Source organism: Macrobrachium rosenbergii, chromosome 14 (genome assembly GCF_040412425.1).
Source record: "Macrobrachium rosenbergii isolate ZJJX-2024 chromosome 14, ASM4041242v1, whole genome shotgun sequence".
Taxonomy (NCBI): Eukaryota; Metazoa; Arthropoda; class Malacostraca; order Decapoda; family Palaemonidae; genus Macrobrachium; species Macrobrachium rosenbergii.
This window is the reverse complement of record NC_089754.1, coordinates 17,934,643-17,960,631: the sequence shown is the minus strand read 5'-3', so window position 1 is coordinate 17,960,631 and position 25,989 is coordinate 17,934,643. Positions and strand designations below refer to the sequence as shown.

Below are 25,989 nucleotides of genomic sequence, written 5' to 3'. Positions count from 1 at the left end.
AGGGACCAGCTCACATGCAGGGACCAGCTCATATGCAAGCACCAGCCCATATGCAGGCACCAGCTCACATGCAGGCACCATCTCAGGTAATGCAGGCACCATCTCCTGTGGAAGCAGCATCTCCTGCACAAGGATCCTCTATGCAATCACCAACTCCTGTCCATCATGGCACCATAGATACCCAATCCACGTCTTCACAGGACTTTCAAATGATTGACGCAGTGTCTCCTCAATCTCCTTACTAAACATCTACTTGCTTCGCTTATGAAATAGTTTTTCAGAATTCAAGGAATATTTTATTTTTACATTTGAATCTTCTATTTGGATTTGAATTATTATAATATATTGTAGTTACTGTATTACATTACCATTTTTTCCAGTCTGAATAAATCATGTAATAATATTTATTTTTTTTTTACTCACCTTAGTGTAATTGTTAATCTTTCTTCTGGAGATATTGATCTTCGAAACTTTATATTTTAATTGTTAATCTTTCTTCTGGAGATATTGATCTTCGAAACTTTGTATTTTAATTGTTAATCTTTCTTCTGGAGATATTGATCTTCGAAACTTTGTATTTTGCTTTGAGATATGAGGCCTCAGCACTTCCAGCAGTTCATCAAAAGAAGCTTTAGACATTCGGTAATACTCAAAAAACCTTTCATCATATTTTCGTATATTCTCATGAAACGTTTCTTGTTCTGCATTAAATGGGTGAATCCAGTGTTTACGACGAGTTGGCTCTTTCAGTAAGCCCTCTGCTTCTAATGCACAAATAACATTCAATTTGGACAACATGATAGTTAACCTATCTATGCTAGCTGCTAGGGATAGACTGAGCGACTTCGCCGCTTATGTGTGACAGGATGCAGGTGATGCGGAGGTGCCGCATACGGTTTCGCCGTAGCAGCGACGACGCATAGTGTGACACCGGCCTAATGCAGTATAGATGGCGTAGAAGACATGCAATACACTGGGGGAATAAGAATAGTAAAACAAATCAAATAATAAGATGTTACAATTAATAATTCAAAAGATTACTTCAAAGAACGCCTAAAATGAGCTCATATCAAAGCAAAACAGATGAGAAGCACAGCTAACTTAGCCAAAAGTAAAAGGTGTAGGCTAACGGTAACGATAGGGAAGCTGTACTGGAAGGGACTAGCAATGCCAACGTTTACGTATGCCGTGGAAATAATGATACTTACTGAAAAAGAAGCAAACCGTAAGAAATGGACAACCAAGTTTATAGGGGCAATACTGAAAGCCCCAAGGGACACAGCATGAAGAACAAGTTACTTTATCTGACGCATGCTCTAAGGGTAATAATAGGCCTATCAAGCTCCTTGGACCAGTACGAAAAACAATTAAACACCCTGGATTATGCAAATTAAAGAGTCTATGAAGAAGTTAGACTAAATTTAAGCAACACAGAGCAAGTCATAAAAAATGTCGGGAGAAAGAGAGATGGATAGAAACGGTAATGAAAAATTGACATGGAAGACATATAAGAAATTCAAGAAAGTTTAAGAGAAGAAGCTTGGTACAACACCCGACAAACGCTGATAATAAGCTATTAAATGGGAAAGAAAATAATTGTTTATACTGTGAAAAGGTTAATGAAAATATTGGAACAGATTTAACGAAGGCTCAATATGTAGAACCAGTATATACCCCAGTTACAGTAACAGTAAAAGCAAGAGGAAGGTAAACAAAAATTTGTAATTTGTTAATTTTCTGTATAAGATTTAGAAGAGTAGCAACGTGGCAATTTTCAGGACAGTCGGACAAGGTCATGAGAATGTTAACACGACAATGCGCCTATTTCTGTGTTTGTGGTGTAGGCGCTCAGGGGCTAGGCACCAGCGCCATGCAGAAGTCAACCCGGAAGACAAAGATTCACTATTAATTAATGTATTAATTTTCAGAGATTTGTCTAGATATGGAATGGAAAATATGAAGGAATTTATCTAAAACTTATGGTATCATAAAGAAAATAAGCTTTAACAAGCATAACCAAAATTAAAGTTGAACGGACCAGAGAGCCGTTTTAGAGCCGAATCCGTCTAACCACTACTGCTACTACTACAACTACTTACTTGTCATGATCACGTAGATATGGATGCCATCTCAGACCCACAGATTGTGTACGCATCAGTAATGTTTCCTGCCTGAACTCATCTTTGATTAAGAAATTCTGTCCGAGTTAGCAAGAAAATGAGACTGAAAATCAAATATACAAACACGCAGAAGTTTGTTATCAATGTCGAGCCGTGTACGCTGGGCAACCTGAAGAGCAAGGTGAGAGAGTTCATCTCGAGCTCTTACGGACAAACTGTCAGGTAGGTGAAAAGTGACACTTGAACACCAATTGTCTGTCATTTAGGTTATTTGGATCTTTGTGTGGATGATAATGGGTCATGTTCTGTTTTCTGCCCTTGTTGTCGACACAGCTTGTATAAAATCGTTAGGCTACATACATAGGGTAGCATAGGCTAAGATCTACCCTAGGCTAGTGTAGTTTAACGGGTTCAGTTGCAGGAGAATTACTGTACGTTAGGTCTGTTGGACTACCTGTGGGTAGCGGCCTGCTTCAAAGCAAATCAAAGATATTCTGGAGCGGATGCAGAATAGGGAGACAATCCTAACCTTTCCTAGGATGCCATGTCCTGACCTAATCAGACCTTCCTAACCTCACTTGGAGCACGATGCCCTTACCTGGCTGGGGGCTTTGCCCACCCTCAACCCCTCAAGTAACACAGAATATCCTGTCTCTCTACTCTGCCTACTAGGCTACCTGTTATTTTTCAACGTACAGTAGGTGTATCCTAACCTACCCCAGGATGCTGGGCCCTTCCATAACCCTCCCAACATAACATTGCTTGAAGCAGAACAACTTGTGTGCATCTAGCTTATTCTGCAATATTATTGCCTAACAGTTACTTCCATTGATAACCAAGGCCAGTAACAAAAGGCTTGTAAATCAAGGCAAAGCTTTGGTAAACAACTAGGACTATAGCAAAATCCACAGATTGGCTAGCTCTCGAAAGGGTAATGAAGTCATATTAATTAACAGTCCATATGATTACCAGCACGGATTTGACTCTGTTTGGTAATGTTGTTTGTGTGAATGATGACACCACAGATTTGAGTTCCCTGAGTTGTTAGGTTTGCAGTTGATATCTCCAATAAAAGATATTTGTTCCGACATGATATACAAACCGTTGGTCCTTTACATTAGGAATTACATTCAGCATAGGCTGGAAACAGCTGTTGAACTGTCGAACAAGGTGGTTAGGCAGTTAACTGCCGTCCGTGAGGTGGGAGTACCGCCTGCCCGGATGTAATCATTCCAATTTGGTGTCTGCTGTCGAAGACTGCGGACGTTGTTTTCTCGCTCTCTGCCTGACTGCTTTGAGCTTTTCCCGGTGGGAACTTTCTTTTTTCTTTTTCTATGAATGAGGATAAGTCCTTGAATCCCTCCTTCCCCCAGCGTGTGCGTACTGGAGTGGGAGGCAAAAAGTGTAATTCATTTAGATATAGCATTGATGCGGACCCTGCATGCCCTCTGCCCCACCTGCTGGGGACTTGTGTGTGTTCGTGTGCTTCGCCCTGTGCTGAGTGTTGCTTCAGGTCTGCCGAGCAGTGGGCAAAGTTTGAGGGGAGGAGACAATACAGTAGGAAGCCTGCCAAGGCGTCATCCGAGGGTAACATGCCCCTGACGACTCCTGGTGTGGCTGATCTGTCGGGATCGTTTCTCCCTCCTGGCAAGCTTCCCCTTCTTGCTACCTCTCTCTTGGGTGAGGACTCCCCTTCCCCTTCCTCATTCGTTTCATTGGGTGTGGAAGGGCGCGGGGGAGCAGTCACTCAGGACATCCTCTCTGGCACCTATCCTCGTCCGGAGGCGAATTTTTTCCCCCGGAGCGAGTAGAGGCTTCCCTCTTTGACCCGACTCTGTCCTCAGGCTTGGGGGTGGAAGCATCTTCTGTTGGCCAGGTACCTGATCTTGCCTCTGGTGTTCCGTCACTGGAGGGTCTGGTGTCCCATTTGTCAACCACTCCGGTGACGACCCACGCAGCCACCTCATCCACCACCACGACCTTCACCATGTTGTCTTTTGGTAAGCTGCCTGTGACGGTGGCCTCGCACCTGGACACTCAGGTGTTGGCTGCTCCTGCTACATTCCACTCTATGGTGCTGCCTCCTGGTTTCCTGGCCCCATTATCCCTGCCTGGCCCCTCGCACATGGTAACTTCATCGGTGCCCTACTTATTGATGCCTGCTCCTGTTGCTGACCCATGCTCGTTCATGACCACAGTTCCAGCTCCTTGCTTTCCTGACACTCGGCCCAGTCTGGTTTCCCATGCGCCACCCAGGCCTTCGAACCTGGCTAAATCTCCTGGCTTTCCTGGCTCCCGCACTGCTGCACATAACCCGGTAGCTGCTGGCCGGAGCACCGTCTCCGCTACCTGGGTTGCACCTGCTCCCCTGGCCCCCTGGTTGCTCCTGCCTTCTGCTGCTTTTTTGTGGATGGAGGACCTGATTGCCATCTTGAGGAAGATGACGAAGAAGAAGTCGAAGAAGAGATCGAGGAAGGTGTCGTTGTTGGCTACCTCTTCTTCTTCCGAGGCTCGCCAGCCGAAGAAGAGGCCTGCCTCTCTCCTCCCAAGAAGTCGCGCACCAAGACTTCTAAGGGACTGCCTCCTTCCACAGGGAAGGCAGTGGGATCTCTCGTTGGTTCTTTCCAGTCCACGGACCAGGGAACCGATGCATTGATCCCTGGGTCAGTCGTATTGGGAGCCGAGGGCATGTGGATCGCGGTTTGCCCTGCCCCCGCTGCGCCTAAGAAGCCTGCTCCTAAGGCCAGCGGGACCGTGTCAGACACTCGATCTCGAGTCGCTCTGAGTACCCGCCGGGTCTCTAAGGAGACCTGAGTACCCCCATCTGGTACTCCGTACCGACTCGGGCTTGGGATGGGAGTAAGAATCCGAGCATGCAGGTGCTCAGACTCTTCCTGCTGGTGCTTCTTCGAGTACCAAGCCAGGTTCCCGGGAAGGTGCACCGGTCACTCGGGTCCGGACACCTGGGGAGGTAGAGAAGAGGTCCCCTGCTCAATCTTTCCAAGAGGTTTCAGACTTGAAGAAGACTGGGGCGCATCCAGAGGACAGTGCAAGTTCTCGTCAGCCAGCTGCGTGCTTGACTCCTCCCAGTCCCCGACCGTGTTCGCATGGCCAGCCTGGCTCGGGGGAGCCGAGTGAGCGACTTGACTCGCGTGAGCTGCTCCGCTCTCCTAGGGAGAATGCTTTGCCCAGGTGAAAGCATTCTCCTTGGCGCAGGTTGCCGTCACCACCGGAGGTTGGTGACCGCTCCTGGCCCGCTGCTCCTGTTGGTTCTGCCAGCAAGACCAGTGGGAGTGCCTGATCCTCCTCGCCTGTCCCCTCTACCTTCTGGGCTCCTCCCAGGGGGCACGAGTCAGACAGGAAGAACTCCGGTGAGTTGTCTCCCCAGAGTTCTACCTCGGGGTGTACCTGCCTGGCTCGGTCCTTGGTTTGGCCATGTATTATGCCTGCGTGATGCAGGAAGGATCACGGGGGTCTGCCGAGGTTCTCCTCCTGCAGGGAGAGTAGATCGGGAGGACTGCACCTTGGAAGGACTCAAGGGTCCTCTTCCCCAGGACGCGGACACCCCCAAGATACAGAGGACTTTTGCTGAGGCAATTGCGCTGATCCGTCAGCGCAACGACCTTGTGGAAGGGACCACAGCTTCGTCTGTGGATCATCCGTCGCTCCTCGAATCCTTTTGGGGACCCAAGAAGGAACCCAAGGCTTTGGTAGGGCTGCCATGGTCCACACTTGCTGAGGGGGTTCTTGATCAGGTGAATGGTCTTGTGTCTGGGCAGGACAATTCACTTCGATTGAACCGCTCAAACAAGCTACTTCCCCATCCTCTGCCTCGTCAGAAGTGCTTCTACACGCCGTTGGAGAGGTCATTGCCGTCTAAGCAGGTTGACCCGGACCTGGTCTCGGCCACCCCTCACCCTCTCTCCAGTCTGTCTCCGCACATACGTCCAAGGAACACCAAAGGACTCCATACTTCAACAAGAAGTGCAAGCCATGCTGAGCGAGGGTGCTATGGAAGTTGTGTCAGACCGGTCCCCAGGCTTTTACGGCCATGTCTTCCTCATATAGAAAGCCACAGGGGAATGGAGACCGGCCATAGACCTCTCTCCCCTGAACCGATTCGTTTGCCAGACACGGTTCACGATGGAAACGACGCGTTCCGTGCTCACTTCCATCAGGGAGAACGAATTCATGCTTACGGTGGACGTGATGGATGCATATTTCCAAATACCCATTTGTCCGTCCTCTTGCAAGTACCTCTGCTCTATCCTCGGGGAGTCGGTCTTCCAATTCAGGGCGCTCTGCTTCGGGCTCTCAACCGCTCCTCAGGTGTTGACGAGAGTCTGCTCTCTCGTGTCAGCTTGGGCCCATTCGCACGGGTTACATCTACTGAGGTATCTCGATGACTGGCTGGTCCTGACAAGCTCCCGCTCACAGTTGCTGCAGGACAGGGATCGGCTCCTCAAGTTTTGCTGCGATCTTGGGATCATGGTGAATCTCGAGAAGTCGGATCTCTCCCCCAAGCAGAGGATAAAGTACCTGGGCATGCTGATAGACACCGTAGCAGCAAAAGTCTTTCCCTTGGACTCTCGTATCAGCAGGTTCAGGCAGGCAGCACAGCTGTTCCTGTCTCGACAGGAACAGCCAGCCCGGCAATGGCAAGTTGTCATCGGTCACCTGTTGTTGCTGGAGAAGCTGGTACCTCATGGGCGTCTTCACCTGCGGTCTCTACAATGGAGAGTAAAGGAGTACAGTATTGGTCCCAGTCCCGAGTCCCCAGGCTTTTCTCATCCCTCTTTCCGAGGAGGTGAGAGAGGACCTTCGCTGGTGGATGGACGACAGGAACCTCTTGATAATAGTATCCCTACACACCCCTCCGACACGCTGCTGTTCTCGGATGCATCGACCAAGGGATAGGGCTCACACCTGGAGGAGTTGCTGACTTTGGGAGTGTGGCACTGAGATGACAAGCACCTTCACATCAACATCCTGGAACTCAAGGCAGCCTTCCTGGCTCTCCAAGAGTTCCGGGATCGAGTGATGGGACACTCCGTGGTACTGATGAGCGACAATACCACAGTAGTGGCATACGTCAACAAGTAGGGGGGGTCTAGTATCCCTCCTGCTCCATCAGTTGACGATGCAGGTGCACAAGTGGCCCATGTCTCACTTGGTAGAGCTGTCAGCCAGGTACATTCCAGGCAAGAGGAATGTACTGGCAGACAAGCTCAGCTGCCAGAATCAGGTGATGGGAACAGAACGGTCCCATCACCCGGAAGTCGTGGAAAGGCTGTTCGACCTGTGGGGGCATCCAGTCATCTATCTGTTCGCCACCCAGCACAACAGAAAACTCCAGGTCTTCTGCTCTGTCGGACTGGACCCATGGGCTGCTGCGGAGGACGTGTTCCAGCACCCATGGGACAACCTTGACATCTACGCCTTTCCTCCATTCTGTGTGATTCGCAGAGTGATCAGCCAGGTGATGATCACTCTGAAGCTCAGAATGATTCTGGTAGCACCCAAATGGCCGTGGTATCCCGACCTGCTAGCTCTCCTCTCCGAGGCACCGAGAGAGATCCCCCCCCCCTGGCCCAACCTGCTGTGTCAACCCCACGTAGAGCGGTACCACAAGGCAGTGCACTCCCTGTGTCTTCGCGGCTGGAGGTTATCCACCATCTCCTGCAAGCAAGAGGCTTTTTGCGTCGTGCAGCAACAGAGATGGCTGGGAACCTCAGACGATCCTCCGCAGAGTTATACCAAGGGAAGTGGTCTGTCCTCTGTGGTTGGTGTTGTGGACGGGATATCTCTCCAGCTGGAGTTACTGTTCAGCAGGTTGCGGACTTTCTCGTCTTCCTTCGCTGAGAGAAGCTTCTTTCTGTTTCAGCTGTAAAAGGCTACCAGGCTGCACTCGGCCTAGTCTTGCAGCTGAAAGGAGTAGACATCTCCTCTTCCTTTGAGATTTCTCTACTGATGAGAAGCTTCGAAAGGTCTTGGCCACTCAGGGACCCCAGGCCCCCTGCGTGGGATGTGACTCTCGTTCTAAGGAGCCTGACTCGTGCACCGTACGAGCCTTTATGAGAGTTGTCAGACAGGGATCTGACCCTCAAGACCGTCTTCTTGCTGGCCCTGGCATCGGTGAAGAGAGTTGGCAAACTGCACGGACTTTCCTTTGATGTTAAACACTCGAGGGGATGGGGATCAGTCACGCTCGTATTCTGCTGCTGGAGAAGACGACACCAGTATGCTCCGTACCAGAGCTCACGAAGTCCGCAGCATTGGTCCATCCCTCGCATTCCGGAAGAACATTTTTAAACATCTGACTTAACTGGTAGTTATATATATAGCTTAAGTCCCTGACGTCACGGCAGAATTTCAAAACTCGCGGCAATCGCCGACAGGTAGGTCAGGTGGTCCACCTGTGCGCCCTCTATCCAGGTATCTGGAACCACATCAGGTATTCCTCAGATCTTCCCTGCCGCCGTTCCGGTGACATCGTTTGGAATTTCACTCATTCAGCCCGTGTTTTTTCTCAATTTTTGGTGAAGTACACTTTGGCTTTGACTTTCGCTCGTTTTTGGATTTGCCTTCTTGGATTTTCCTTGACTAGTTAGATTTGGATTTGACACTTGGACTTGTATTTTGATCTCTCTTTGGATTTGCTACCATGTCTGACTCCTCGAGTGTGCGAATGTGTGTTAGGGGGTGTAAGACCCGGCTTGCTAAAGCCTCTTTAGATCCTCATTCAGTATGTATGAAATGTAGGGGCAAGAGGTGTGAACTAGATGATAGATGCGATGAGTGCTTGGGTCTTTCTGAGAGGGAGTGGATTGAGTATAACCGCTACGTAAGAAAACTTGAAAGAGACCGGCTTAGAAGAGCCAAGAGTACTATGTCTTGTTCTTCCAAGGGTAGCCAGGATTTCGATAATTCTTTACCCCAAACTAATGAACCTTTTGATCCTTCCCCTGTAGTGGTAGTTCCTGATCCCCCTACTGATTCAGGTAAAGACCCATCTCTCAAGGATATGATGGCAGCCATTCAAGCCATCGGTCAACGTGTTGATTCCCTTGCTCAAGACAGGGAGAAATTATGGTCTAACATGAGAGATCTAAGAAGTGCTAGTGTCAGTGATAAAGTTAATGCAAGTGCAGTGGAGGGTGCGGCCGCTCGTATCTGTCGTGCTCCTAGCCCTAGACCTCTTCCAAGCTCCCCAACCCCTGGGAGAAGGAAAGTCGACAGGCGAAGGGAGGCGAGAGATTTTAAGCTCCCGAGCGGGTCGTCCCCTCGAGCGTTCCTGTAGTCGCTTCCCAGGACGCTCACCCTCGCCATAGGAAAGGCGAGGTTAATATGTGCTCTTCGTCTTCTGACGACGCAGTTCCCAAACGGGGCTGGCGTCGGGCCTACGAGTCTAGACCGCTCAAGAGGAAGCTCCCCTCTGTTGAAGGACGTCGTTTGGAGTCTTCTCAAGCACCGGGGTGTAGTCATTGGAGTAGCCCGGAACGCTTCCCTTTCAGTTCTGAAGGTAGTTCTCCTTCCAAGTGTAGACGGATTTTGCCAGCCTCAAACAGGACGCCTGGCAGCAAGAAGACGTCAGACGTTTTTCTACCTTCTGTACACGCTCCCCCTCCTCCTTCGAATTGGGACTCGTCCCCAGAGCACTCTCCACAACCCGTTCAGTTAGTTGAGGGTTCGTTAGATCTTGCGGCCTCCCCAGTCTGTCCTCAGCAGCAGGAAGCTCCACAATGGTCTCTGCTGAAAGATATGCAGCAGAAACTTTCTTCCCTCATGCAAGCTTGCCAGCCTGCAGGTAAAAGAAGTTGCAGGACGCCTCCTAAAGAAGTTCTGCCCACCTAACGTTCTACACCTTCGATAACAAGACTAGAAGAGCTAGACGTCAAGACAACGTTCTACAGGGCAAACGTCCAGAGGCTGGACACCAGAGCTCTCTTACGACTGGGGACAAGACGAACGAACGCCAAGCTCTTCATGACGCTCCTTTAGCTGGCCCAGGACAGTTCTCGTCAAGATTTAGAGCAAGACTCTTCTGCAGCTGGACACCTAGACGCCAAGCGTCATGATCCTGGACGCCAGGAGTTGCGTGCAGTTGGGCGTCGGGATTCCAAGTGTCAGGACTGTAGTCTTCAAGACGTTCTGATCGAGGATGCTCGTGTTTTGGAAGCAGCAACTAGTAAACAGGACGCCGCTACTTCGGTTTCCGCACGGCATTCGGAGGAAGCGGAAGGCAACGACGATCTTCCTCCCTCTCCAGATGTTCTCCTTGAGAAAGTTTCCGACGAAGAGGAACAAGAATCTCAACTTCCTTCCTCAGACTTGAAGAGGTTGATGAAAGTGTTTACGGAGCTTTTTCCAGACAACTTCGTACCAGCTGCCCCCCGTTCTCCTCCCTCGGAATTCACCCTCAGGAAAACTCCGAAGAAGGCCATTTTCACTAAAATGATAATGTCTCGTTCCTCCAAGCGAGCATTGAGAGTTATGGAAGAGTGGATGAACTCTAAAAAGGATCAAGGACGTACGGTGTTCTCTTTTCCTCCAGCTAGACTTGCTTCGAGATCCAGTATTTGGTATGAGACAGGAGAAGCTCCTGGCCTGGGAGTTCCTGCCTCTTCCCAGGGGGACTTCTCCTCTCTAGTCGACGCTTCTCGCAGAATAGCTATGGGTAAATCCAAGGTCTTCTGGTCTCCTTCGGAGATGGATCACCTCCTTAAAGGAATTTTCAGAGCTTTCGAAGTCTTCAACTTCCTGGACTGGACACTGGGAGCTTTGGGGAAAAAGACTGAGACTTTATTAGATGCAGACACCAAGGATCTTATTCATGTCATGTCTTGCATGGACAAGGCCCTCAGAGATGGAGCCAACGAACTGGCAGCTCTCTTCTCTGCGGGAGTATTGAAGAAAAGGGCACTTTTAAACATCTGACTTAACTGGTAGTTATATATATAGCTTAAGTCCCTGACGTCACAGCAGAATTTCAAAACTTTTATGGCAATCGCCGATAGGTATGTCAGGTGGTCCACCTATTCGCCCTCTATCCAGGTATCTGGAACCACACCAGGTATTCCTCAGATCTTCCCTGCCGCCATTACGGTGACATCGTTTGGAATTTCACTCTTTCAGCCCGTGTTTTTTTTTCAAATTTTGGTGAAGTACACTTTGGCTATTTTGGTTGTTTTTTTGATTTTGTACTTGGACTTTCTTTAATAGTTAATTTGGTTTTGACCCTTGGAACTTGTATTTTGATCTCTCTTTGGATTTGCTACCATGTCTGACTCCTCGAGTGTACGAATGTGTGTTAAGGGATGTAAGACTCGGCTAGCTAAAGCCTCTTTAGATCCTCATTCGGTATGTATGAAATGTAGGGGCAAGAGGTGTGAGTTACAGGATAGATGCGATGAGTGCTTGGGTCTTTCTGAAAGAGAGTGGATCGAGTATAACCGCTACGTAAGGAAACTTGAAAGGGACCGGCTCAGAAGAGCCAAGAGTGTTTTGTCTTGCTCTTCCAAAGGTAGCCAGGATTTTAATGACTCGTTGTCCCGGACTAATGAACATTCTGATCATTCCCCCGTAGTGGTAGTTCCTGATCCCCCTACTGATTCAGGTAAAGACCCATCCCTCAAGGATATGATGGCGGCCATTCAAGCCCTTGGCCAACGTGTTGAATCCCTCGCTCAAGACAGAGAGAAATTGTGGTCGAATATGAGAGATCTAGAAATTGCAAGTGTTGGTGATAAAGTTAGTGAAGTGGAGGGTGCGGCCGCTCGGATCTGTCGTGCTCTAGCCCTGGACCTCTTCCAAGCTCCCAGGACCCCTGGGAGAAGGAAAGTCGACAGGCGAAGGGAGGCGAGAGATTTTAGCTCCCGAGCATCGTCCCCTCGAGCCCTGTTCCTGTGCTGACGCTTCCCAGGACGCTCACCCTCGCCATAGGAAAGGCGAGGTTAATGTCACTGTTCTTCTTTCTTCTGAGGACTCAGTCCCCAAACGGGGCTGGCGTCAGTCTGTGAGTCTGAACCTCTTAAGAGGAAGTTCCCATATGTTGAAGGAGGACACCGTGTTGAGTATTCTCAGGCTCCTCTGAGACGTTTGTGTAGTCATTGGAGCAGTCCTGAACGCTTTAGTTCAGAAGGTAGCTCCCCTCCAAGTGCAGGCGGAAATTGCTCGTTTCAACCAAGACGCCTGGCAGCAAGAAAACGTTTGGGGAGCTTTTCCCTTTCTTCCCGAAGCACGCTCCCCTCTCCTTCTAATTGGGAATTCTCCCCAGAACTGCCCTCCTCAATCTGTTCAATTAGTTGAGGGTGGGCTCCCAACAGCAGCTGCCTTCTCCAGTCAGTTATCAGCAGAAGGAAGCTCCACAATGGTCTCTATTAAAGGAGATGCATCAGAAACTGTCTTCCTTTATACAAGTTTGCCAACCTGCAGAAAGGGCGGATAAATTTTCTCCTCCTTTAGCTGTTCGTCTGCTACCGAGGAAACTTCTGCCCGATGTCACAAAGAAGTGCTCAAGTGACTCAAAGGGGCGGCTTAGCATAGAAACGAGGGAAGAATGTTTCTCCTTCTCTAAGGGCCTCGATCAGTTCTCGTCAGCCTCAGGAAGCTTTTGACAGATGTCGCACGGGCGGCCAGCTCTCAAGCGGCCTTAAGGTTGGAAAGAACGACGATCGTCAGAAGCCTAGCCTCCAGGACGCCCGAGTAGTGCAGGAAGATGGACGCCAGGACGCCAAGCGTCAAGAGCTTGGACGCCGGGACGCCGAACGTCAAGAATCTGGACGCCGGGTCGATAGGCGTCACGAAGTTGAACGCCAGGACGCTAAGCGTCATGATATTGGCTGCCAGGATACTCGTACAGTTGGGAGTCAGGATACCGAGCGTCAAGACCGTTATCCACAAGACGCTTTGATTGAGGATTCTCTTGTTTTGGAGGCAGCAGATAGTAGACAGGACGCCGCTACCTCGTTTTCAGTACAGCTTTCGGAGGGAGCGAAGGACAACGACGATCTTCTTCCTTCTCCAGATGTTCTCCTCGAGAAAGTTTCCGATGAAGAGGAGCAAGGATCGCAACTTCCTTCATCAGACTTGAAGAAGTTGATGAAAGTGTTTACGGAGCTTTTTCCGGACAACTTCGTACCTGCTGCCCCCCGTTCTCCTCCCTCGGAATTTACTCTCGGGAAGACACCAAAGAAGACTATTTTTACTAAAATGATCATGTCTCGTTCCTCCAAGCGAGCCTTGAAAGTTATGGAAGAATGGATGAAGTCCAAAAAGGATCAAGGACGAGCAGTGTTCTCTTTTCCTCCAGCTAGGCTTACATCAAGGTCTGGCATTTGGTATGAGACTGGAGAAGATCCTGCCTGGGAGTTCCTGCCTCTTCCAGGGGACTTCTCTTCTCTGGTTGACGCCTCTCAGAGGACTGCAATGGGAAAATCCAAGGTTTTCTGGTCCCCTTCGGAAATGGATCACATCTTGAAAGGAATTTTTAGGGCTTTCGAAGTCTTCAATTTCCTAGATTGGACTCTGGGAGCTCTGGGTAAGAAGACCGAGACATTATTAGACTCAGACACCAAGGACCTCATTCATGTTATGTCCTGCATGGACAAGGCTGTCAGAGATGGAGCCAACGAATTGGCAGCTCTCTTTTCTGCGGGAGTCTTGAAGAAAAGGGCACATCTTTGTTCCTTTCTTGCCAATGGGGTTACACCCATCCAAAAGGCAGAACTCCTTTATGCTCCTCTGTCGACGCATCTTTTTCCTCAGGAATTAGTGAAGGAGGTCTCCTCAGCTCTAACTCAAAAGACAACCCAAGATTTAATCACCAAAACTGCAAAGAAAGTTCTACCCTCTAGCTTCTTTTCTCAGAAAACTATAGGAAAGCTCCTGTTATTCAGCCCTTTCGAGGCAGAACTCCCAGTAGAAGAAATTCAAGAACTACGATCAAAAGATCTACGAGAAGAAGCAGTAGACAAGGGAGAAGCAGAGTCTGAGAAGACTCTCCTTCAGACAGCGGTTGGAGCCAGACTAACACACTTCTGGCTGGAATGGGAGAAGAGAGGAGCGGATCCATGGTCCGTTCAATTAATAAAAGAAGGTTACAAGATTCCTTTCCTCAGGAAGCCACCTTTAACTACAAGGCCGGTAGACCTTTCGGCCAATTACAGAACGAAGATGAAAACGGACGCTCTGCAACAGCAGTTTGTTCTGATGCTACAAAAACAAGCTATAGAGAAAGTTTTGGATCCGGAATCTCCAGGTTTTTACAATCGTCTGTTTCTGGTTCCCAAAAGCTCGGGGGGATGGAGACCGTGCTGCTGATGTGAGCGCTCTCAACGTGTTTGTTCAAAAGACAAGATTCACGATGGAAACAACCAAGTCCGTTCTAGCAGCAGTCAGACAGCACGACTGGATGGTGTCTATGGATCTTCAAGATGCGTATTTCCATATTCCCATTCACCCGAGCTCCAGGAAATACCTGAGGTTTGTGCACAGGGGAGAAACTTTCCAATTTCGAGCTCTATGTTTCGGCCTAAGTACCGCTCCTCAGGTTTTTACGAGGCTAATGAAAAATGTAGCTCGAATGCTTCACACAAGAGGCATCAGAGTCTCCCTATATCTGGACGACTGGCTTCTCAGAGCTCCTTCCTACACTCGCTGCCTGGAGGATCTTCGAATGACTCTTCGACTGTCGGAGAATCTAGGACTCCTTATGAACAAAAGGAAGTCTCAACTAATCCCATCCCAAGAGATTCAATACCTTGGGATGAGGATTCAGAGTCAAGCTTTTCGGGTTTTTCCGTCAACATCAAGGACGGAACAAGCTTTGGAAAAACTTCAGAAATTCCTAAAAAGACAAACTTGCTCTGTGAGGGGATGGATGAGTCTACTGGGGACCCTTTCCTCTCTAGAGCAATTTGTCTCTTTAGGAAGATTGAACCTTCAGTCCTCTTGCAGTTCCATCTGAATCGAAACTGGGACAGAGACAAGGAACTAGAAACAGGAAGTGTATTCCCATTTCACAACAGATAAGAGATTATTTACTATGGTGGAACGATCCCCTAAAACTTCAAGAGGGACTTTCCCTGCATCAGAGGAGCCCAGACCTAGTGTTGTTCTCCGGCGCATCATCACTCGGGATGGGGAGCAACACTGGGAAAGATGGAAGTCTCAGGGCTCTTGGACTGGAGATCAGATACAGTGGCACATCAACCAAAAGGAACTAACTGCTATCCTTCTGGCTCTAATAGAGTTCGAAGATCTAGTGGAGAAAAAGTAGTTCAGGTCAACTCCGACAATACGACGGCGTTGGCCTACATCAAGAATCAGGGAGGCACTCACTCCTACTCTCTATACGAGACCGCCAAAAAACTCCTTCTTTGGGCAAAGGAGAAAGGGGTTACTCTAGTTACCCGCTTTATTCAAGGCGAAAAGAACGTGAGGGCAGACATGCTGAGCAGAAGGAATCAAGTTCTATCGACAGAGTGGATGCTTCACCAGGACGTCTGCAAGAGCCTCTGGCGGATTTGGGGCAGACCATGCATAGACCTCTTCGCCACAGCTCAAACGAAGAAGTTGGAAGCCTACTGTTCTCCCTGTTCGGATCCCGGGCGATTCACATAGACGCTTTTCTGCTGGATTGGTCCAATCTGGACGGTATCGCCTTTCCCCATTCAAAGTCATTCACAAAGTGCTGCAAAAGTTTGCAGCTCACGAAGGGACCAGGATGACCCTAGTGGTTCCTTACTGGCCTACAAAGGAATGGTTCTCACAGAGGTACTGGAATGGATGGTGGACACCCCGAGAAGACTACCTCTCAGAATAGATCTACTCAAACAACCCCACTTGGAAAGATACCACCAAAACCTCCAAGTTCTACAAATGACTGCCTTCAGACTATCAAAAACTTGCAAGAGCTAAAGGTTTTTTTCAAGGCGAGGCAGCTGACGGCAATTGCAAGAGCAAGGAGGTCATCAACAATCAAGGTATATCAATCCAAGTGGGAAGTATTTAGAGGATGGTGCAGAAGGAATTCTATTTCCTCTTCCAGTACCTCTGTAACTGAAATAGCAGACTTCCTTCTCTTCCTTAAAAGGAACTTAACTTTTCTATTTCACGATTAAGGGATATAGGAGTATGTTAACTATCGTTTTTAGACACAGAAACTTAGACCTTTCCAGCAATAAGGATCTTCAGGACCTTATCAGATCCTTCGAGACCATTAAAGAGAAAGGCCAGAATTCTCCCCCTTGGAATTTAGATGTCGTTCTTAAATATCTTATGGGAAATAGGTTGAACCCTCTACATAAGGCATCATTTAAGGATCTTACTCTAAAAACTCTGTTTTTGATCAGTTTAGCCACAGCTAAGAGAGTAAGTGAGGTCCATGCCTTCAGCAAAACCGTGGGCTTTAGACAAGGCAAAGCAATTTGTTCTGCTCTTTAACTTGGGTTCCTCGCAAAAGAATGAGACTCCATCTCGACCCTGGCCCAAAACGTTTGAGATCCCGAACCTTCGGATATCACAGGTACGGAAATAGAGAGACTCCTGTGTCCTGTAAGAGCTCTCAAGTTATACCTGGAAAGAACTAAGGAATACGAGGTAAGTCAGAAGCGTCTTAGGTGTTCAGTCAAAAACCCAGTTACCTATGTCTAAGAATGCGTTATCTTCTTCATATCAGACTATTGATAAGAGAAGCCCATTCAGAGTTTAATGAAACCCAATCTGCAGATTCTTAAAGTTAAGACACACGAGGTTAGAGCAGTAGCAACCTCCATGGTGGCTTTTAAACAGAATAGATCCTTACAAAAGTATCTTAGATGCAACCTTCTGGAGAAGCAAGTCGGTGTTTGCCTCACATTACCTCAAACAGGTTCAGACCGTTTATGAAGACCGCTGCACTCTGGGACCATTTGTAGCTTCTAATTCAGTAGTGGGTGAGGGATCTACCCCTGCTGTAAGGGTTAAATCTATACCCTTTTCTCTTTTTCTTGAAATGGAGAAAATTTTTTATGATTGTGTGCGAAAGTTGGACGCAGCCTTCCGCAATCATTAGTAAATTTTTTGCACTTTGTTAGTTTGTTGTGTTATTCGGTCAGGTGGTCTTTTGTGTTCCTTGCTGGCGCCCGGAACGAGGGTATATTTAAGGAGGTCTAGTCACATAGAGGTTATACACCGGTTGACAGCCCCTAGAGATTTTCAGCCCCCTGGGTGGATCGCTGGATCTCTTAAGGAATGCAGATGGAATGAAGTAGGAAAACTTCGAAATTTGCTTCCTTAACAGGTAGGAACCCTGAGTTGGTTTTACAATTGTTATTTTGTCAATTCCAACGATACTGGCTGTCTCTGACCCTCCACCAAAGGTGTCAATCAGCTATATATATAACTACCAGTTAAGTCAGATGTTTAAAAATGATATTTTCATAATAAAATAAATTTTTGAACATACTTAACTGGGATCAGTTATATATAATTAATTCCCCACCCTCCTCCCCTCTAGAGACAAGAGGCATGGAAGATCTGAGGAATACCTTCTCTGGTGTGGTTCCAGATACCTGGATAGAGGTCTTCTGCTCCTAGGTGGACCACCTGACATACCTTCAATCGGGATTGGACTGTGAGTTTTGAAATTCTGCCGTGACGTCAGGGACTTAAGATCTATATATATAACTACCAGGTAAGTATGTTCAAAAATTTATTTTATTAAAAAATATCATCTTTGCTCTTTCCTTGCCAATGGAGTTACTCCCATCCAAAAGGCAGAACTTCTTTATGCCCCTCTCTCGACACATCTTTTTCTCAGGAATTAGTGAAGGAGGTGTCCTCAGCTTTAGCTCAAAAAACAACACAAGACCTAATCACCAAAACTGCAAAGAAAGTTCTACCTTCTAGCTTCACCTCTCAGAAAAGTAGAGGAGAAGCTCCTGCATTTCAGCCCTTTCGAGGAAGAACTCTCAAGTAGAAGGAATTCAAGATCTACGATCAAAAGATCTACAAGAAGAAACCATAGACAAGGGAGAAGCAGAGTTTGAAGAGACTCTCCTTCAGACAGCAGTTGGAGCCAGACTAACACACTTCTGGATGGAATGGGAGAGGAGAGGAGCGGACCCATAGTCCGTTCAATTAATCAAGGAGGGGTACAAGATCCCTCTCCTCAGGAAGCCACCTTTAGCTACAAGGCCGGTAGACCTTTCGGCCAATTACCGATCGAAAATCAAAGCGGAGGCTCTGCAGCAGCAGTTTGTTCTACTACTTCAGAAACAGGCTATAGAAAAAGTTCTGGATACGGAATCTCCAGGTTTTTACAATCGTTTGTTCCTGGTTCCCAAAAGCTCGGGGGGATGGAGACCGGTGCTAGACGTGAGCGCTCTCAGCATGTTTGTCCAGAAGACAAGCTTCACGATGGAAACAACAAAATCCGTTCTAGCAGCAGTCAGACAACACGACTGGATGGTGTCTATGGATCTTCAAGATGCGTATTTCCATATTCCCATTCACCCCAGCTCCAGAAAATACCTGAGGTTTATGCACGGGGGAGAAACCTTCCAATTTCGAGCCCTGTGTTTCGGCCTAAGCACTGCCCCGCAGGTTTTCACGAGACTAATGAAAGACGTAGCTGGAATGCTTCACACAAGAGGCATCAGAGTCTCCCTATACCTGGACGACTGGCTCCTCAGGGCTCCTTCCTACGCTCGCTGCCTGGAGGATCTTTGGACGACTCTTCAATTATCGGAGAATCTAGGACTCCTTACAAACAAAAAGAAGTCTCAGCTGATCCCATCCCAGGAGATTCAGTACCTTGGGATGAGGATTCAGAGTCAAGCTTTTCGGACTTTTCCGTCATTATCAAGGACAGAACAAGCTTTAGGAAAACTTCAGAAATTCCTAAGGAGACGAACTTGCTCGGTGAGGGAATGGATGAGTCTGCTGGGGACCCTTTCCTCTCTAGAGCAGTTTGTCTCCTTGGGAAGACTGAACCTTCGTCCGTTACAGTTCCATCTGAATCGGAACTGGGACAAGGAAAAGGAACTAGAAACAAAGTGTATTCCCATTTCACAACCAATAAGACATTACCTGGAATGGTGGAACGATCCCCTAAAACTTCAAGAGGGACTTTCCTTGCATCAGAGGAACCCAGACCTAGTGTTGTTCTCCGACGCGTCGGACTCGGGGTGGGGAGCAACACTAGGAAAGATGGAAGTCTCGGGCTCGTGGACAAAAGATCAGTTAGAGTGGCACATCAACCAGAAGGAACTGACTGCTATCCTTCTGGCTTGGATAAAATTCGAATACCTAGTAGAGAGAAAAGTAGTTCAGGTCAACTCCGACAACAAGACGGCATTGGCCTACATCAAGAATCAAGGAGGCACTCACTCATACTCTCTCTATGAGACTGCCAAAAAACTCCTTCTTTGGGCGAAGGAGAAAGATGTTACTCTGGTTACCTGCTTTATTCAAGGCGAAAAGAATGTGAGGGCAGACATGTTGAGCAGAAGGAATCAGGTTCTGTCGACAGAGTGGATGCTTCACCAGGACGTCTGCAAGAAACTGTGGCGTCTTTGGGGCCGACCTTGCATAGACCTCTTCGCCACAGCTCAAACGAGAAAGTTGGAAGCTACTGTTCTCCCATTCCAGATCCCGAAGCGGTTCACATAGACGCTATCCTGCTGGATTGGTCCAACTTGGACGTGTATGCGCGTTCCCCCGTTCAAAGTCATTCACAGAGTTTTGCAGAAGTTCGTAACTCACGAAGGGGACCAGGATGACACTAGTAGTTCCTTACTGGCCTACAAAGGAATGGTTCACAGAGGTACTGGAATGGATGGTGGACTCCCCGAGAAGACTGCCTTTCAGAGTAGATCTACTCAAACAACCCCACTTGGAAAGATATCACCAAAACCTCCAAGTTCTACAGATGACTGCCTTCAGACTATCAAGAAACTTTGCAAGAGCTAAAGGCTTTTCAAGGCGGCAGCTGACGCAATTGCAAGAGCAAGGAGGTCCTCAACAATCAAGGTTTATCAATCCAAGTGGGAAGTATTTAGAGGATGGTGCAGAAAAAATTCTTTTCCTCTTCCAGTACCTCTGTGACTCAAATAGCAGACTTCCTTCTCTTCCTTAAAAGGGAGCTTAAATTTTCTATTTCCACTATTAAGGGATATAGAAGTATGTTATCTACTGTGTTTAGACACAGAAACTTAGACCTTTCCAACAATAAGGATCTCCAGGACATTATCAGATCCTTCGAGACCATCAAAGAGAAAGGCCAGGATTCACCAGCTTGGAACTTAGATGTCGTTTTGAACTTCCTCAGGGGAAATAGATTCGAGCCCTTATATAAGGCATCTTTTAAGGATCTTACCCTAAAAACTCTATTTCTGATCAGTTTAGCCACAGCTAAAAGGGTAAGTGAGGTTCATGCCTTCAGCAAGTCCGTGGGCTTTAGACAAGGCAATGCGATTTGCTCTTTGCAACTTGGGTTTCTTGCAAAGAATGAGATTCCATCTCGACCCTGGCCCAAAACGTTCGAGATCCCAAACCTGTCGGATATTACAGGTAAAGAGATTGAGAGACTCCTATGCCCAGTAAGAGCTCTGAAGACATACCTGGAGAGGACTAAGGACTTACGAGGTAAGTCAGAAGCACTATGGTGTTCAGTCAAGAAACCCTCGTTACCCATGTCTAAGAATGCGTTATCATACTTTATCAGGCTTTTGATAAGAGAGGCTCATTCTGAATTTAATGAAACTAATCTACAGATTCTTAAGGTTAAGACACACGAGGTTAGAGCAGTAGCAACCTCTGTGGCTTTTAAACAGAATAGATCCTTACAAAGTATTTTAGACGCGACTTTCTGGAGAAGCAAGTCAGTGTTTGCCTTGCATTACCTCAAACAGGTTCAGACTGTATATGAAGACCGCTACACTCTCTGGCCCATTTGTAGCGGCTAATTCAGTAGTAGTGGGTGAAGGATCTACCCTGCTATACCATAAACCTATACCCTTTTTCTCTTTTCTTGAAATGAAGGAATTTTTTTATGGTTGTTTGCGAAGGCTGGACGCAGTCTTCCGCAATCATTAGCATATGTGTTGTTTTTTTGTTAGTTTGTTGTGTTGTTGGTCAGGTGGTCTTTTTTGTTCCTTACTAGCGCCCGGAACAAGGGTATTTCTTTTTCAAGGAGGTCTAGTCACATAGAGGTTATACACCGGTTGACAGCCCCTAGAGATTTTCAGCCCCTGGGTGGATTGCTGGATCTCTTAAGGAATGCAGACAGAATGAGGCAGGAAAACTTCAAATTTGCTTCCTTAATAGGTAGGAACCCTGAGTTGGTTTTACAATTTTTTTTTTGTCAATTCCAACGATACTGGCTGTCTCTGACCCTCCACCAAAGGTGTCAATCAGCTATATATATAACTACCAGTTAAGTCAGATGTTTAAAAATGATATTTTCATAATAAAATAAATTTTTGAACATACTTACCTGATAGTTATATATAATTTAATTCCCACCCTCCTCCCCTCTAGAGACAAGAGGCATGGAAGATCTGAGGAATACCTGATGTGGTTCCAGATACCTGGATAGAGGGCGCACGGGTGGACCACCTGACCTACCTGTCGGCGATTGCCGCGAGTTTTGAAATTCTGCCGTGACGTCAGGGACTTAAGCTATATATATAACTACCAGGTAAGTATGTTCAAAAATTTATTTTATTATGAAAATATCATGTTGGTTCTTCAGATGTTGAAGGCAGGTGTGTGGTCCCAACAGACCACCTTCACCTTCTACCTCCGGGATGTTGCTCACAAGTCCTTAGACACTTTTTCCTTTGGTCCTGTGGTGGCTGCTCAACAAGTTGTGCAGCTAACCTGGTTCCTCTAACAGGACAGGTTGCATCTCGCCTAAGATGTACAGATGTGATTGGGAGAATGAATGTGGAGTTACTGGCCTCTCTTCTTTCTCCCCATCTTGACTCTCCTCCCATGGGCAGGGAGCGGACGTGCTGTTACATGCTGGATCTGGCGGTCGATGCAGGTAAGCACCCAACAGGAGCTCCCATTCTATTTTCCATTCAGGTTTATAGAAGCAACCCCACTCCTTCCCCTTACAAGGGGGGGAAGGAGACCATGACAGTAAGACAAACCCAATGCTTGTGATTGTCTTAATGTCACCGACTTCAAGTTCTTCCTAGCCTGCTTTGCATGAACTGACGATTCCTCTTTCATGCAAAGGGACCCAGAAGTCTGACAATTGATCCCTCGTTTCTTACAACTCAATCATTTTGTCAGAGGCAGTTTTCCCTTCCTCTCTCTATCGACCAGGAAGGGAACATAAAGTGTGGTGAACTCCAACCAGTGAGTCTTCTTAATGTAAAGGACCAATGGTTTGTATATCGTGTTGGAACAAATCACAGTTTTTTAAAGTAAATTATATTTTTCCTAACTGTACAAACCCAAGGCCCTATGCATTACATTTCATGCCCACATCAATCTGATACCTGGGCCGAAAGGCAAATTGGAATGTTCACATCCAGGCAGGCAGTACCCCCGCCTCCCGGAAGGTAGTTAACCGCCTAACCACCTTGTTTGAAAGTTCAACGGCCGTTTCCAGCCTAAGCTGAAAGTAATTCCTTATGTAAAGGACCTCGGGTTTGTATAGTTAGGAAAAATACTGTTTACTTTAAAAAATGTTATATTTTGAGGCAATGACAGGGGCGTAGGCCTTTGAGGCAATGACAGGGCATAGGCCTACGCTTCAAGTTCTAACATTTTGAGGCAGTGACAAGGCATTGGGTTACACATCAAATTCTTACATTCTGAGGCAATGATGGGGCATAGGCCTACAGTTTCTTATATTTTAAGGCAGTGACAGGGCATTGGCCTATGCAGCCAATTTCTTATATTTTAAGGCAGTGGCAGGGCATAGGCTCACACATCAAATTCTTACATGTTGAGGCAATGAAGGGCATAGGCTTGCACGCCAATTTCCTATTGGAAATAGTTTTCTTCCCGTATGTGTTAGAAATAGAGTAGTTTTAATTAATATGTATCCGATGGCACATATAGACTGATCATAGGGCTGTCTCAGCCTTACACACAACTATCAAACTGCTCTCAATAAATTATGTAGAAAATATATTTACGAAAGGGCTAACATATTAAATGTAAGGCTACTGTAGCATTTCTATGAAAATGAAGGCTATGGTAGGACGGCATCATAAGATGCATAATGAAATAAGAAAAAAATAAATGATAGCTGAAAAAGACATGTATGAGATGACCCAAACCTGTCTGTGAGCAGCCCATGATTCATTTGAATTGGGGGGCGTTCTTGTAGATTACCCTGTTGGACAAAAGGATACATAAGTATCAGTAAATTTCTCTCTCTCTCTCTCTCTCTCTCTCTCTCTCTCTCTCTCTCTCTCTCTCTCTCTCTCTCTCTCTCTCTCTCTCTGTTGTTAGGAGAATATTCTAGCATAGACTATATTCATAAGATCTTGATTAATTAAAACAAATGACAATTTCAGTTAACAATAGCAGCCATATAATTCTTTACACTAGTATTTTATGAATAGGTCTATGCTATTCTGCAATGTCAGGTTACCATATAAAAAGTGTTCGAAGACACTACAAGAACCATAACAACAACAACAAAAACAAGAATAACCACAATAAAACAGCTGAATATAAGGTAGGCCTATAATCCAAACATCATAAGCTGCATAAACCGACAAAAAGACATTGAGCATTATAGGTCTGCATCTTTTTTATGATCCTATTATTTCGAAAGGAGATAATGTCCTTTAGAAAATTCTCAGCAAATTATATCCAGTATGACTTACAGCCTATCATACTCTAATGTTAAGCTAAACATAGGCATACCCTGGTTTTGTAGAGCACAGTCACTGCTTGTCATCCCACCGAATGTGTTCACAAATTCAGTGACATCAATTTATTATTATTAAAATGTAGCAATCAATTTATTATTATTGTTAAAATGTAGTAAATTTCCATGAAATCAATATGAAATGGCAGTCTACACAGCTCTGTGACAGTCTCTGCAATAAATTTAGAATGGTGAACACGCTTGACAATATCAGATGGTAATTATCGTTGTCCTGTAATTCAAGTGCACTGATTCAAACACAGACATTCCCTGTGTCACCTCCGTTGTCAGGTGGACCTCATTTATGAAAAACAACATTGCAGCATCATGGAACACTGCTGACTTCATCATATTTTCCTTTTTTTTTTATCATTTTTAGGGAGATGTGCATTATGATTTTACTTCTGGGGCTAATATAACATTTCCTTTTGATAATCAGCAGAACTTAGTTTAGCTTGATAACACAACCATTGCTAAACTAATGAAGATGAAAAGAACCACAGATTAACCAATTTTCCAAAACCATTGCCAACCAATCAGCTTCAAGGAATGGTCATGACGTAAGCAGTGGATGGGGCGTAGCTGCAAAGAACTGTGGATTTTGCTATAGGCCTAAACACCTGAACGAGAAAACTGGTGTGAAGGAAATAGGTTAGATGCTTCATAAATTAACCAGAAAGATCATCATCGTTTGTTGTTTATTTTCACTGATGGGGAATATGTAATTTATCACAGCATAAAACGATGTTTTCCTGAACTTAGGCTAAAAGTAACTTGCGTCATAGGTTAATAGAAGTAATTTTCACTTTGTTTTGGGTGCAGTCATTGGAAATCTTTGATATGAAACTCTACAGTGTAATTGATTGTTTATTAATACATTTTGTGATCAATATTACATGGTAAAATACTGTTTGTTGCGACACGATATACAAACCGTCGGTCCTGTACATTAGGAATCACTTTCAGTGGAGCTGGAAATGGCAGTTGAACTTTCGAACAAGGTGGTTAGGCAGTTAACTATTTTCTGGGAGGCAGGGGTAAACATTCCAATTTGTTCATGAGACTTACCTGGCAGATATATATATATATAGCTGTATTCTCCAAAGAACCGACAGAAATTCAAAAACTTACGACACACGCAGTGGGGCCAGGTGGTTAGTACCCATTCCCGCCGCTGGGAGGCGGGTATCAGGAACCATTCCCATTTTCTATTCAGATTTTCTCTGTCGCCGGTACTGTCAACACCCGTTGTCAATACCTCCGTCGTTGGATTTCGAAAACTTTTTGCCACTTGAGTATTCTGAATGTCTTTTGGTTTTTTGACTTTGGATTTGTGGATAGGCATACGCTTTTGTGAACCGTTTTGATTTTGGCTTTGACTTTTCTTTGGTTACAATGTCTGGATCTAGTTCTGCTAGTTTCAGGGTATGTGGTGTGAAGGAGTGTAGGTGAGGCTACCAAAGCTTCAGTAGATCCTCACACAGTATGCATGAGGTGTAGAGGGCATGCTTGTTTGATTGATGATCGCTGTAAGGAGTGTGAGACTTTGCCTGATGCTGATTGGAAGATTTATGATTCGTATGTAAAGGAAGTTAGAGCGTGACAGGATCAGGAGGTCTTCCTCCAGGAATGTGTCGGTTGGTGGGAGTCAGGGTAATATTTTGTCTCCTGTTAACCCTTCTGTAGACTTTGCTTCACCTATCCCTGTAGTGTTGCCTTGGGCCCTGAGGTTGCGTCTGCATGAAGGTAATGCCCTGACGGAGATTTTGAACTCCATCCGTGCCTTGGAGTCGAAAGTGCTTGCCATAGAAAGAGTTGTGAAGTGCAGTGATCCCCTCTGTTGTGGAGGGGGCGTCAGATCAGCCCTATAATGCCTCTAGGCCTGGACCTCTGTCGGACTCTCAGGACTCAGGAGTGGGCAAGTCAAAGTCTTCAAGAGGGTTAGGGGCTCCCCACCGATCTGGCGTCCCTTCGGCAGGACCTGTT

The 25,989-nt window shown here is 46.5% G+C and overlaps 1 protein-coding gene across 1 annotated transcript in view; it reads left to right on the top strand.

Annotated features, from left to right (window-relative positions):
• The first annotated feature begins 2,082 nt into the window (after positions 1 to 2,082).
• LOC136845743 (F-box only protein 7-like) overlaps positions 2,083 to 25,989 on the top strand; it is a 61,961-nt gene continuing 38,054 nt past the window's right edge. Inside the window, 1 exon segment of the mRNA XM_067115979.1 lies at positions 2,083 to 2,342. Within this exon segment, the coding sequence (XP_066972080.1) occupies positions 2,218 to 2,342 (125 nt within the window). The 5' untranslated portion in view covers positions 2,083 to 2,217.